This window comes from Zalophus californianus, chromosome 6, assembly GCF_009762305.2.
Source record: "Zalophus californianus isolate mZalCal1 chromosome 6, mZalCal1.pri.v2, whole genome shotgun sequence".
Lineage (NCBI taxonomy): Eukaryota > Metazoa > Chordata > Mammalia > Carnivora > Otariidae > Zalophus > Zalophus californianus.
In genome coordinates this window covers 71,635,044-71,648,514 of record NC_045600.1, presented here as the reverse complement: position 1 = coordinate 71,648,514, position 13,471 = coordinate 71,635,044, and the positions used below count along the sequence as shown (strand labels likewise).

At 43.3% G+C, this 13,471-nt stretch overlaps 1 protein-coding gene across 2 annotated transcripts; it reads left to right on the top strand.

The window, feature by feature from the left end:
- Positions 1-7,267: 7,267 nt before the first annotated feature.
- PABPN1 (poly(A) binding protein nuclear 1) lies at positions 7,268-11,256 on the top strand. Of its 2 annotated transcripts, none has more exons than XM_027572518.2 (7): positions 7,268-7,790; positions 8,141-8,255; positions 8,969-9,036; positions 9,283-9,389; positions 9,846-9,933; positions 10,024-10,175; positions 11,107-11,256. In XM_027572518.2, the coding sequence occupies exons 1-7, from the start codon at positions 7,440-7,442 to the stop codon at positions 11,144-11,146; spliced, it is 921 nt and encodes a 306-aa protein (XP_027428319.1). In that variant the 5' UTR covers positions 7,268-7,439; the 3' UTR covers positions 11,147-11,256. The 2 variants fall into 2 exon arrangements, with proteins under 2 accessions (XP_027428319.1, XP_027428320.1); XM_027572519.2 differs by lacking the exon at positions 7,268-7,790 and adding an exon at positions 7,944-7,991.
- The last annotated feature ends 2,215 nt before the right edge of the window (positions 11,257-13,471 follow it).

The window sequence follows — 13,471 nt, the reverse complement described above, 5'->3', positions numbered from 1 at the left end:
TTAGCTCTCCTGGGGGCCTTTAGCAAACCGGAGCAGCAGGGACCATGGTCAGGTAACCAAAATGCTCTGCTCTGAGGCCTTCACACCTGGGTGGAAGGAGAGGTTGTTTTCTGAAAGGGGAAAGGGCTTGGATTCCCAGAAGCATAGCTTGCTTGGGACCGTAGCGGGCAGTTTTGATCTGTTGTCCCGTCCTTTTTAGCTTGAGGGGCAATGGAAACCCCAGAGACTCTTCTGTCAGGGAAAACTAGAGACTCTCTTCTAGAGCCATATAGTTCCTTGGGATTAGCTCTTGGCCAGGAAGGCTGAGTATGGCTCCCAATTTTTAAATCTATTTCATTTTTTTTAAAAATAAGGGAAAAAAAATCTAATTGCCATTTTTCAGAGATTAAATAGGTGGAGAGGGCGTTTCTTGCTTTCCAGAGCCCAAAGGGACAAATAGGGACTTGCTTAGGCCAAGGAAGGAGCAGAAGTAGGGCAACTAGGTCCTGCAATTATTAATCCCACTCCCCACTTATTCTAGGGTATATACTATTTTACTTTTTTAAATCATAAAATGGCGGGAGAACAGATTTGGTTAGTTTAGAAGAAAAGAAAAAGCTCTATAAATATAAATATATATTCCTGTATTTTTATTTAATAATTTATAAATACCAAGTTCATTTGACTTTTATTTTTGTGTAATATGTAATGGTCGTATTAAAAAAAAATAAATAAAGCCCAGAAGTTTAATGAGAAGTACTGAGCAGGGTTTGTGACTTCTACGCTCTGTAGCCTGGTGTCAGGACATTTCTTGATCTAATCATCTCTTCATGACCTTGGTAAGGGCAAGAATTAGGGTAACAGGGATTTTGGAAAGTGTTGAGATGAAAAAGAAAAGAAAATCAGAGTTGCTCCCCTGTCTTCCAACTCCTGCCAAATGCCCAAAGCCAAGAGCTCCATCTGTGCCAACCCAAATCTTAAGAGGGTGTGTGTCTACAGTACTTTGGGATGGCTACAAATGAAAAACAAACCAAAACAAAGAAAACTTACCCCAAATCTTTGTGTGATGGTAATCAAGTCCCCAGTTGTGGTTCAGCCTCTAATGATAATGAGCATTTCTCCCCAGTACCTGCTGCCTACTTCTGGCAAAAATGGAGTCCCTGCTTTCTTTCCTGGCCCCGAGATCCTGGGTTTCAGCCATTTTAATGCAAACAGCTAAAGTGGATGGAATCTACAGGAATTATTCAGCCCATCCCTCTGTACTTCTAGTCTAGGACCACGTCAAAATAATATCTGACAGAAATAGTGATTGTAATTTCAAATTCTAAGCAGGAATTTCTAGTCTTTATATAATCCAGTGCAATTAAATTGCATTTGGATTTATGTGTCAAATTGTAGTTAGAAATATACTGCTCAGAGGAGAGTTTCCATTCTCTCTCTATAGAAAATCAACAGGGCAAGCCATATTAAAATCTGAGAGTGGCTTGGTGAACATGACATTAGGGGAAAGAGAATTAGATGCTCTTAATAGTTAATATTGTCAGGCTATGAGAGCATTTATCTTCACTGCAGTGTGACTGAATTGATTGATTGATTTGTATTTGACTAGTTCCTTCCAAAAAGCATTTGCAACATCTTATCATAATACACAAAAGACAAAACAATAGGAAAATATGGATTTTTAAAGTAGAAGTAAAGGGTAAATTGAAATATTACAACAGGATGGCAGCACAGGGAAAATTAATGTACAGAAAAGCATTCTATAGGTATTATTTCTGAATACTAAAGTTAAGCTATGAATTTGGCCTTGAGCTTTCTTGGCAGCTAAGGCAAATTGGAAAACACAAGAAGATTCACATTCCTGTTAGGATTTAGAAAAGCCTGTCAATTCCTTAAGATGGGCGAAAACTTCTTTTTTTTTTTTTTTAAGATTTTATTTATTTATTTGAGAGAGCGAGAGCACATGAGAGGGGGGAGGGTCAGAGGGAGAAGCAGACTCCCTGCTTAGCAGGGAGCCCGATGTGGGACTCGATCCCTGGACTCCAGGATCATGACCTGAGCCGAAGGCAGTCGCTTAACCAACTGAGCCACCCAGGCGCCTGATGGGTGAAAACTTCTGTGGCTCTTCTGAGATGATATAGAGGATATCACCCTCTGTAACACCTGACAGTAAATATGATGTTGAGTTTTGCACCAGTATTTCTCATAGAAACACCAAATGGGGATTCAGTAGGTCCTAAGCTTGTTTTATCAGGCTCATCACAATTTAGCCCAAAGATACCCTATGATGCTCTAATATAGGGCTAAATTTCAGACTATCTAAATAGATAGATGGATTATCCTTCAGACATTTCTTCATGAATGTCATTTCTCCAAATGGTACTTTTGATAAAAGTTGGGCAACATTTAGTTACAGTTTCTAGCAAATAGATGGATTATAGACATTCTGTGTTTTTTCTTAGGAGCAGATCCTTTGAAAACTTTAAAAGCTGCCTTAAATGTGGATAGTGTGACATAAATTAAGAATATTTTAAAAATCAATGAGAAAACGTAATATAATGGAAATCTATGTAGTTCTTTACCGATTCAATCATTCATTCATGCAGCAAATATTCAAGCCTCTTCTGTGTGCTAAGCACAGTTCTAGGCACTGAGATAGAGAAGTGCACAGGCACAAATTTCTGCCCTCATGTTAGTTACATTCTAATAAGGGAAACAAAAACTAAATACATAAGTTCATCTCGCAATATTCATTAACATGACATTTCACGTTACGAGGTATTTTTCTTCATGCTGTGAAGAAAAATAATTCATTAGTATGGAATTGGGAAGGTGTTAGTATAGATTTCAATGTTAAATAGAATAGTCAGGGAAGCCCTCATTTCTAAGGTGACTTTTTTGAGTAAAGTCATGGAAAATGAAATTGGAAAAATATTTTTATTGATACAGAAAGATGTTTCTGACTTAGTAAAAAAGAAAATAGAAAATAATATATACAGTATGATCCCAGTTTGCTAAAATAAATATATAAATATATGTGTGTGTGTGCCTCTATATGTATTCATGTATTGAAAATTTCAGGAAGGGTATATGCCAAAATATCATTAGTGTTATCTCTGGGTGTTGGATTTTACTGGTGATTTTATTTTGTTCTTCCTACCGTCAGTATTTTCTGATCTTTTCATAAAGAACACATATTTCTTGTACAGTATACTAAAACAAGTTTTCCAGGTACAAAGTTTTTAAGAAGTTAACCAAGCAGAATAGAAAATAAGCAGCCCAATGGAGGTTCTTTCTCATTTAATAAGGACACCTCACTTCCCTGCAAGGACAGACCTAGGGAGTTAAGGTAGGCAAGGCTAGACTTTGCATTAGAAAATAATTGGGAGTTGGTGCACCTGGGTGGCTCAGTTGATTGGGCATCCAGCTCTTGATCTCAGCTCAGGTCTCCATTTCAGGGTTGTGAGTTCAAGCCCCGTGTTGGGCTCAGCCCCCCCAAAAAACAACAAAGAAAATTATTGGAGTCCACTCCCCAGTAGAGGTAAGTAAATGATCAAGGCTTCAAGCTTCTATATCAGCACTGTCCAACAGAAATATAATGCAAGCCATATATGTAGTTTTACATTTTCTAGTAGCCTCATTAAAAAAGCAAAACGAAACAGGTATAAAACTAATTTTAGTAGTGTTTTACTTAGGCCAGTATATAAAAATTATTATAATTTCAACCTATAATTAATATTACAGCTATTAATTTATTTTACAGTTGCTTTTTCATACTAAGTCTTTGAAATTTTGTGTATATTTGACACTTTCAGTACATCTCAAGTCAGACTACTCATGTTCCAAGTGCTCAAGGCATGTGTGCTAGTGGGTACCATATTAAACAATATATTTCTAGATTATAGAGAATTATTATAGCAGGCAAAAAAAGCAAGAGTTAAAAATAAGGATGAAACTACCAAGGAGCCAAGTATTTATGTAGTTTAGTGAGACAGCTTTTCCCTTTTGGACAGAACTGGAGATGCCCTCATCCATTTTGTACTGATTTAATTCTCCTTTTCTTAAGTCCACTAACCATTCACTTTTATTAACACATTTTTCCTTCTAGGGTACAGCATCACTGATTTTCAGTTTTCCCGAAACTCCATGGCCTCTACTGAGAGGTTATTACTGAAGGAAAATTATACTCATGATGGGTAAATTTCACATCATTACATACTAATTTCTTACAAATTCATTCTTAGAAACTTATCTCTTTGATGTTTTCTATGCATCAACAATGAGCAAGATATTAAAATTATTATGGAAGATCATTCAGTTAGCATTTATTGAGCACACAGTGATGGGCAATGGGTATACAAATATAATTAAGACGATGTTCCTGCCTTTTGCAGTTTACAGTCTAATAGGGAAGTATCTTACTTTACAAGTCACCATTCAAATCTTTTTAAATGTGTCTTTAAAAGTAATCATGCTTACTAGAGTAAGTTTGGAAGTTGGAGGGTTAATTTTAAATAAAAATAATATATTGTGGAAAAATCATAGAGCATGGAGAAGTATAAATCAAGTATAATCCTACTACTCAGAAAGTACCACTGTTAACATTTTGGCATATTTCTTTCCCATCTTCTATCTGTGCTTCATTTAGGATCATACTGTATGTACAATTTTCTATACTACAATTCTGCTTACTGTTTTATTGCACAAATTTCCCTTGTCATTAAAAATGTTTTGAAGGCAAAATGACTATAAAAAGTTATATCTATGTGTGTATAATAATTTTTCTGAATGTGCCCACTTGGACATTCAAATTGCTTACATTTTTTCACTTTGATGAACGTCTTTATTCTCAGATGTTTATCCAGTTTTTAGATTATTTCTTTAGAGCAGAGTATAAGAAATACAATCACTGAGTTAAGAATCTCAACAGTTTGAAAGCTTTTAGTACATATTACCAAAGAAAAGATTGAAGTGGTTCTTTCTCCCTTTTTTCCCCAAGTCCAAGTTATTTTTTTAAAAATAAGATATCATAATCACACTTTAATCATACTTTAAATACAATTTTACATTCTACTTCTTTGGCCTAACAAGAATTATTTTTGCATGTTGTTACATGCTATGTGTAGCCTTCTTAATAGGTGTATAATAATCTTTGGGTATAATTACAGTCTGCCTAATCATTTGTCTATTATTGGAATTTAGTCTTTTTCCAATTTTAACATCATATATAATGTAATCTTTGTGTATCAAAGCAGACCTTATCGTAATTTTGATCTAAGCTTTGAAAGCTAGCTCTGAGTTCCCTGGTTTTTTTTTTTCCTCCTCCGCTCACTTTTAATTAGTTCCATGACTTGGGCAAGTTACTTCACTCTTTCTTCACCCCCTCAAAGAGGTTATAGTTTTGGAAATATTTGCTTCATAGAGTTGTGAGAATTCAATGAGATAATAAGGAGTCTAGGATTGTGCCTGTTACAAAATCAAGTACTCAACAAAAATTGGATTTGGAGGGATTATAAAAAAAATCCCATTTCCCTTGATATGTTTAAACCAGGCACCAATAAAACACGAAAATATTGATTAGATTAGGATTAGTAGAAGACCTTGTTCTTCCAGTGACCCCACAGTCTTTTAGAGCTTGTCTTCCCAGCGCAAGTTAGTTCTCCCAGACCGCTGGAGCTGAGATGGCTGCTGAAGTAATTTTCAGTGAAATTTTAAGCGACTCTGACTGCTTTGAATCCCCCTGTTCCTGAGGTAAGGATTTGTGAGAAAAAGTGAGGGTGAGGGAAAGAGGGGTATACTGAGAAGCTTTTGACTTTTGGTTTGTCAAAAGGATCCAAGGGATCTCCTCTTGTCAAATCTCCCCACTCCAGCCATACACATCCTACTGGGGTTGTCTGATTAACTAATTTGGTTGGGCTCATTTGAATCTGGCTGTAAAGCCGAAACTTGGTCTGGCTACAAATAACCCTCTTGCAAACTTAGCACCGTCGTTCCTTGCTTTTAATAAATGTATAGTATCACTACTACAAAATGGCAACCCTGCTTTCCAGGGCCAGGTCTCACAGGTTATCTCAGAGTGGAAACGTGTGGTGGGAACCTGCCTGGAGGAATTCCTCTGCGTCTGAAGGAAGGTTTGGGGGCTGGGAAAGCGTTGAAGAATGAGGGTAGCACCCAGATCCCCAATCAGTGTAAACATTTACTGACACCTACTATGTACAAAGCAGTGGAGCTGCAAATATAAATAGGATCCAGCCTCTTATCTCCATACTCTCACAATGTAGGACAAAATGATTAAGCGCAGTGGAGGTAGGCCTGCTTGTCATGGGAAAGGAGAGGAGGCTAGCAGAAGGTTTTGCACCAGAGGTGGTGCTGGGGCTTGCAGTGGTCTGGTTGAAGAGTCACTTTGTGTACAGAGGCACAGAGCCGGGTGCAGGTACACCCCCTGGAATGAGGAGTGTAGAAATAACATTGTGAAGTAGGCTGGTCCTGAGGCCTCTAAGGCCACGGTAGAGTTTTACTTGTACCTGGCCAGCAAAGGGGAGCCAGCTCAGTCTGGTAGCGATAGAAGGGTGACACTGTAATCTGAGAGACCTATTAGGGGGCTGTAGCAGTCTTAGAAACAGGCTGAAACTGGGGCATAAGCAGAGGACTTGGAAAGTATGCCTGTGCAAGGAAGACAGATCAGACAGGAATACTAGCTCTGGAATGAGGATTTCTCCCCGCTTTCTGGTTTGGGAGACCCGATGGATGTTGGTACCAATAACCTCGATGGGAAAAGTAAGCTCCTTACTGGAGAGCTCCATTCAGAACCTCCATTTCCAGCAACATTCCATCTACCGGTCCTTTCCTGGTCAGCAACCCAGTTCCAGAAACCGCCTCAAGGTGTTCGGCCTCTGCTTTCCAACAGCTCTCTAGTTGGCAACCAGTAGTGTCAAGATGGCGGCCCCTCTAAGGACTAGTCATGTGACCTCGGGTTTCCATTGCTGGAAGCCTGGCGGTCCGTTGCGGGGCAAGGTTCACCTGTCTCGAAACGGGTGTTAGCCCTTCGAATCTCACGAGCCAATCGGCATCTGAGACGGCCACTGCGGCGAGGCGATCGGAAGATTGGCCCTCTCCCCTCGCCCAGCCAGCGGCCAATCACCGGGCATCATATGCTTCGCGGACCCGCCTGCAGGCGGGCTGGGGGGAGCAGGAATGTCGTCACAGCGTGGCGGTATTGTTACCTAAGGACTTGAGAGGAGGTGGAACGTATCTTGATTGACAGACTAATTCCCCTACCGGGATTTGAGAATTTGGCGCAATATTCCCGCCTTAGGGGTGGGGTCTTATTTGATTGCCAAGTAATATTCCCCAATGGAGTCCTAGCTCATGGTGACGGGCAGGCTGCTAGACTAATGAATCCTCGGCGTGCCCGGCGCAGTTCTCCAATCGCCGGCTGGCGGGCCCCAGTCTGAGCGGCGATGGCGGCGGCGGCGGCGGCGGCAGCAGCAGCGGGGGCTGCGGGCGGTCGGGGCTCCGGGCCGGGGCGGCGGCGCCATCTTGTGCCCGGGGCCGGTGGGGAGGCCGGGGAGGGGGCCCCGGGGGGCGCAGGGGACTACGGGAACGGCCTGGAGTCTGAGGAACTGGAGCCTGAGGAGCTGCTGCTGGAGCCCGAGCCGGAGCCCGAGCCCGAAGAGGAGCCGCCCCGGCCCCGCGCCCCCCCGGGAGCTCCGGGCCCTGGGCCTGGCTCGGGAGCCCCCGGCAGCCAAGAGGAGGAGGAGGAGCCGGGACTGGTCGAGGGTGACCCGGGGGACGGCGCCATTGAGGACCCGGTGAGGGAAGGAGGGCGAGCGAGCAGGCCCGGCCGTGTCACGGGAGGCCCAGAGCTCGGGCGAGCGGGAGGCAGGCGGGGGGTGGGGGTGGGCGGGGAATAACGTGGCTGGGGCAGGGCTGGGGACGGATCCTCGACCGCCAGAAGGGGCCCAGCCGGGTTGATTCGGGCGTTATGGGTGCCTAGTGTTGCTCTAGAGAAGGTAGCTTGCTTTTCTTTTCATCGTGACCCGCGCGTGGGGCGAGGGAAATGGCCGAGCATGGTTAGGGCCGCGCTCCGACCGAGAGCAGGGCACAGCCCTTGCGTTGGTTCTTCTTAAGCTCTTCTCCATACCCTCCCCACTCCTTGTAGGAGCTGGAAGCAATCAAAGCTCGAGTCAGGGAGATGGAGGAAGAAGCTGAGAAGCTAAAAGAGCTACAGAACGAGGTAGAGAAACAGATGAATATGAGTCCACCTCCAGGCAATGGTGAGTAACTGGCGGTTGCACGCGGAGCCCGGGGTCCTCGGAAGGGTTGTGCGAGCACGGGTTGTATGGGATTAGATGCTTGGGACCTTGGAACTGCTTGTCTGAGCAATTACTGGGCAGGTGCTGCGGTCATAGTCCATTGTGTGTTTCTCTGACCTTAGTGAGGCAAAAACCTATGTTTTGGTGATGGTAATCCTGTGCCTTTCTTTGTCCTTTTTACAGATGTGTTCTTCTTTGTTCTGTAGTCCACCTCTACTCTTTGTGGAGGTCGCTAACTGGCATTTGACCTTCAAGTCTCATAGTTCTTCCTTTAGTTGGAGACCCTTTAGTTAGGAGTCCTAAGAGAAACTGCTCGACTGCAGGGGGATGGGGGGGCTTTCCCTTTAATCTAGAAATGTTGAGTTTGGGTTCCCTTGATTTTGTTCACTTTTCAAATGATTTCAGTCAAAGCTTTTCAACAGGGACTTGATTTGGGGGCAGGAGGGAATTCCTATACCATTTTCTCTGATTTTTAAGAATGTGTTAATCTGTTGCTTGATTTGTTAAAATGTTCAGCGAGTTCTTATTGTGTGGTAAACAGTATTCTTGGTAACGGGTACAGCAGGGAACAAAACAGACTAAAATCATTCCTTCACTCTAGTGGTAGTGGTAGTGGTGCAAAAATTGGTCAAGTAGAAAACCAGCTTTTTCCCATGATTCTTTTTTCTTCCAAGCTGGCCCAGTGATCATGTCCATTGAAGAGAAGATGGAGGCCGATGCCCGTTCCATCTATGTTGGCAATGTATGTATTAGGGTCCTGATTGGGGTTGGGGAAAGGAACATCTCAAGGATAGATGGTGGATTTGGGGAGTATTGGGAGGGTTTGGAGGAGGTAAAAGGTAGTGGTGATCAGCAGAGGCTCTGGAGTTGGAAGAGAAAAGATTAGTTTCTTAGAGAACCAGATTTGATGTGCCTTGTCGTATATGGGTGGCCCAGCCCAGAGGCTAGGCAGGGTACTTGTGAAACATGACTGCCTCTACCCCCACAGGTGGACTATGGTGCAACAGCAGAAGAGCTGGAAGCACACTTTCATGGCTGTGGTTCAGTAAACCGTGTTACCATACTCTGTGACAAATTCAGTGGCCATCCTAAAGGGTAAGTAGGGAAGTAAAATCAGGTCATGGTAATCATATTTTAGAAATAGATAAATTATGTTTTATATCGATCAGGAAGTTAAAATAAGCGGTGTTCATCTTAGAAGTTCGGGCATTAATGTTATATATCGGGTTGCACGTAAATGCCTCAGAGACCAGACAGGTAAAGATGAAGGCTAGTGTGGGTGGGATCATGAACTAGAAGAGGGAGTGACAGCTTTTGTTTAGCCCCAGCTGGTTCTGCTATATGGAAATCCAGGCCGTGTGTAAACTATTTTATACTCTTCCAAGAGTAGCTGGAAATTTAGATTGAAGTCTTCCATTCAAAACATTTTTGACAAATAATTAAAAATGTGTCTACACTGTTACTTAAGCAAAGCATACCTGCAAGTTGGATTTGACATGTAAGCTGCTATTTGTAACTTCAGATAGATGAAATGACAATTATTTTTTTCAGGTTTGCATATATAGAGTTCTCAGACAAAGAGTCAGTGAGGACTTCCTTGGCCTTAGATGAGTCCCTATTTAGAGGAAGACAAATCAAGGTAAGCTCCATTGCCCATTGCTGTTCTGGTTCTGTGTAAACACGCCAGGCCTATTTCTAAGGCTTTCTTTTGTACATCTCTCACTCTCAGGTGATCCCAAAACGAACCAACAGACCAGGCATCAGCACAACAGACCGGGGTTTCCCACGAGCCCGATACCGTGCCCGGACCACCAACTACAACAGTTCCCGCTCTCGATTCTACAGTGGTTTTAACAGCAGGCCCCGGGGTCGCGTCTACAGGTCAGGATAGATGGGCTGCTCCTCTCCCCCGCCTCCCATGAGCCCTGTATGTTTCCTTCTTTCCTGATCTGAGGAACCTCCCTCACTTATCCTCCCCTTGGTCTCCAGGGACTTGGTCTCCTGCCTGTGCAGGGTGAGGAAGGTAGTTGCAGGCCAGGCCAGGAGGCCAGTCTCATCATCGTTTTCTGGAGCAGGAATTGGTGATAAGGGCTGGATCTCTCCACTCTGTTCTGAGAGATGCTTCTTCCCCCAGCCTTTTTTTTCCTTGAGAGTTGGTGGCAGTGAAGGTGTTTACACAGCAGGCCAGGAAGAACGGCCTCAGAGTAGTGAAGGCACTGCTTGGACATTTGCTACTTTTCCCAGAGTTAAGGAGGGGTTGAAGATTGAACCTCCCTTGGAAGAATACCAGAGGCTAGTTGATCCTCCTCAACAGCCACGTGGGAGGATACTGAGATATTTACTCTTTAACTGAGCCGGTGTTTTGCAAGGTTAACTTTCTCTCTGGGCCTTGTGTGGTGCCCATGTTGCTTTACTATCATCTCTCTGCCTTTAAATAGACAGAATAGGCATGTAGACCTTGGCTTTTCATAAGATTTACTTATCTGCTCCCAGGAATTAGGGAGGATCTGATGGTGAAGGCCTGGGGTTTAAGAGCTGTGAAGAACTGAAACTGGATAAATAATGAGTCCATTTTCTTGCCCCTATATCTCAGATGCACTTTTTTGCCTCTGGCAAGGTATTCTGTTAAATTGCCCCCTCCTATTTGCCAGGTGTGTCACAATTTCTGGGATTGTGGGGTCAGTTTTAGGATACTTGGAAATTTCTTTCCCCCATTCCCTGCACTGTAACTGGGGCAAGGGCCCACGGGGAGGGGCTTGTGCTGAACTCCTAAGTGATCATGTTAACACCTAACTCTCCTTCTTTCTTCCAGGGGCCGGGCTAGAGCGACATCATGGTATTCCCCTTACTAAAAAAAGTGTGTATTAGGAGGAGAGAGAGGAAAAAAGGAAAGAAGGAAAAAAAAAAAAAGAATTAAAAAAAAAAAAAGAAAAACAGAAGATGACCTTGATGGAAAAAAAAATATTTTTAAAAAAAAAGATATACTGTGGAAGGGGGGAGAATCCCATAACTAACTGCTGAGGAGGGACCTGCTTTGGGGAGTAGGGGAAGGCCCAGGGAGTGGGGCAGGGGGCTGCTCATTCACTCTGGGGATTCGCCATGGACACGTCTCAACTGCTCAAGCTGCTCCCCTTGTTTCCCTGTCCCACTTCACCCCCTTGGGGGCTGCTCAAGGGTAGGTGGGCATGGGTGGTAGGAGGGGTTTTTTTACCCAGGGCTCTGGAAGGACACCAAACTGTTCTGCTTGTTACCTTCCCTCCATCTTCTCCCTAACTTTCACAGTCCCCTCCACCTGCTCCTGTCCTGCCAGATCTGCCACCCACCCCACCCCTCTTTTCCGGCTCCCTGCCCCTCCAGATTGCCTGGTGATCTCTTTTGTTTCCTTTTGTGTTTCTTTTTCTGTTTTGAGTGTCTTTCTTTGCAGGTTTCTGTAGCCGGAAGATCTCCGTTCCGCTCCCAGCGGCTCCAGTGTAAATTCCCCTACCCCCTGGGGAAATGCACTACCTTGTTTTGGGGGGTTTGGGGGCGTTTTTTGTTTTTCAGTTTTTTGTTTTGTTTTGTTTTCCTTTGCCTTTTTTTCCCTTTTATTTGGAGGGAATGGGAGGAAGTGGGAACAGGGAGGTGGGAGGTGGATTTTGTTTATTTTTTTAGCTCATTTCCAGGGGGTGGGAGTTTTTTTTTTAATATGTGTCATGAATAAAGTTGTTTTTGAAAATAAAAATTTGTTTGGCCTTTTGGGTGTAAGGATTATTTATCTATTTTCCTATTTTCTCTTAGATCCCAGATGGCTGTTAATTCTTTGTGGAAGTGCTGGTGTTGTGGAGGGGAAGTTCTCACTTACCAATTAAGGAGTAGGAGTTAAAATTACAAGAGGAGCATTGTGTATTTAGTTGAGACTGATGAGTTTTCTGGGTAGTATGCGGCCTGATTGGCATTTGAGAGGTACACTGAATGAGTCTGGGATGTGAAAGAATGGCCAGATGAGAGTGATCTAGTAGCATGTCAATGTGCACTACTGATTAAGGTTCACGTGCAAATGAATTACTCGCACCAGCAGCACTGGAGTCTTAGCTTGGGGTCTGGGTAGCCTTTCTTGTCTTTATCTCAAGGTAAGCTCAAAAAATGAGGGGAAAAGGCAGCAGTTTGCTAAGCTTATGCTATCTTCTGTAGCCACGTGATGACCACTTAATATGCTCAGCTAACTCATTTTGAATCATACTGTTAATTAGGACTCAACAACTAGTTTTCACTGATTTAGTGTCTTGAGTTTAGTACTTGATCACATTAATACCCGATTACTCCATTGTATATTCTTTTTTTTTTTAAAGATTTTTATTTATTTGACAGAGAGATAGCACAAGTGGGCAGAGCAGCAGGCAGAGGGAGAGGGAGAACCTTACTCCCCGTCGAGCGGGGAGCCTGACGTGGAGCTCAATCCCAGGACCCGGGGATCATGGACCTGAGCCGAAGGCAAACGCTTAACCAACTGAGCCACCCAGGCGCCCCTCCATTTTATATTCTTAATGTGAGATTGGTCTTAAAATTCTTGGGTGCTACATAGGCCCCCTGGCCCTGCTCCGGTCTTCTTCCTTACAGGATTTTTTTTTTTTTTTAGAGAGTGGCTTTTTTTTTTTTTTAAAGAGTTCATTTATTTATTAATGAGAGAGAGGCAGAGGGAGAAGCAGGCTTCCCTCTGAGCAGGAAGCCTGATGCAGGACTCAATCCTAGGACCCTGGGATCATGACCTGAGCCGAAGGCAGAGGCCTAACCATCTGAGCCACCCAGGCGCCCACTTTGAGGATTTCTAAATATTGGAACCTTTATATATTTTACTGTACCACTCATTTCTGTTCACAGGATATTTATGGTTCCCTCTGAGCTAGGTGCTCTCTTCAGTAATCTTAGGTTAAAGAAATGAGGGACCTATATATCCATGAAGCCTTACCCCACTTCTCAAATGGCTTTGTATTCTGAATTCTCAGGTCAGTGTTGACCACTTTAGCATTTGCTCATGTATTCTACTGCCTCCTGTTGCGTCATTTGTTAAGCATTCAGGGGTCTGTTCTCTAACTAGATTCAACTAGAATAGTGCCTTGTAATCTGAATGTGGAGGTTTCTGCAGAGGCTGATTAGTAGGAGTCTGGATAGTTTCAATTATCAACTTGGCTAGAACAAGG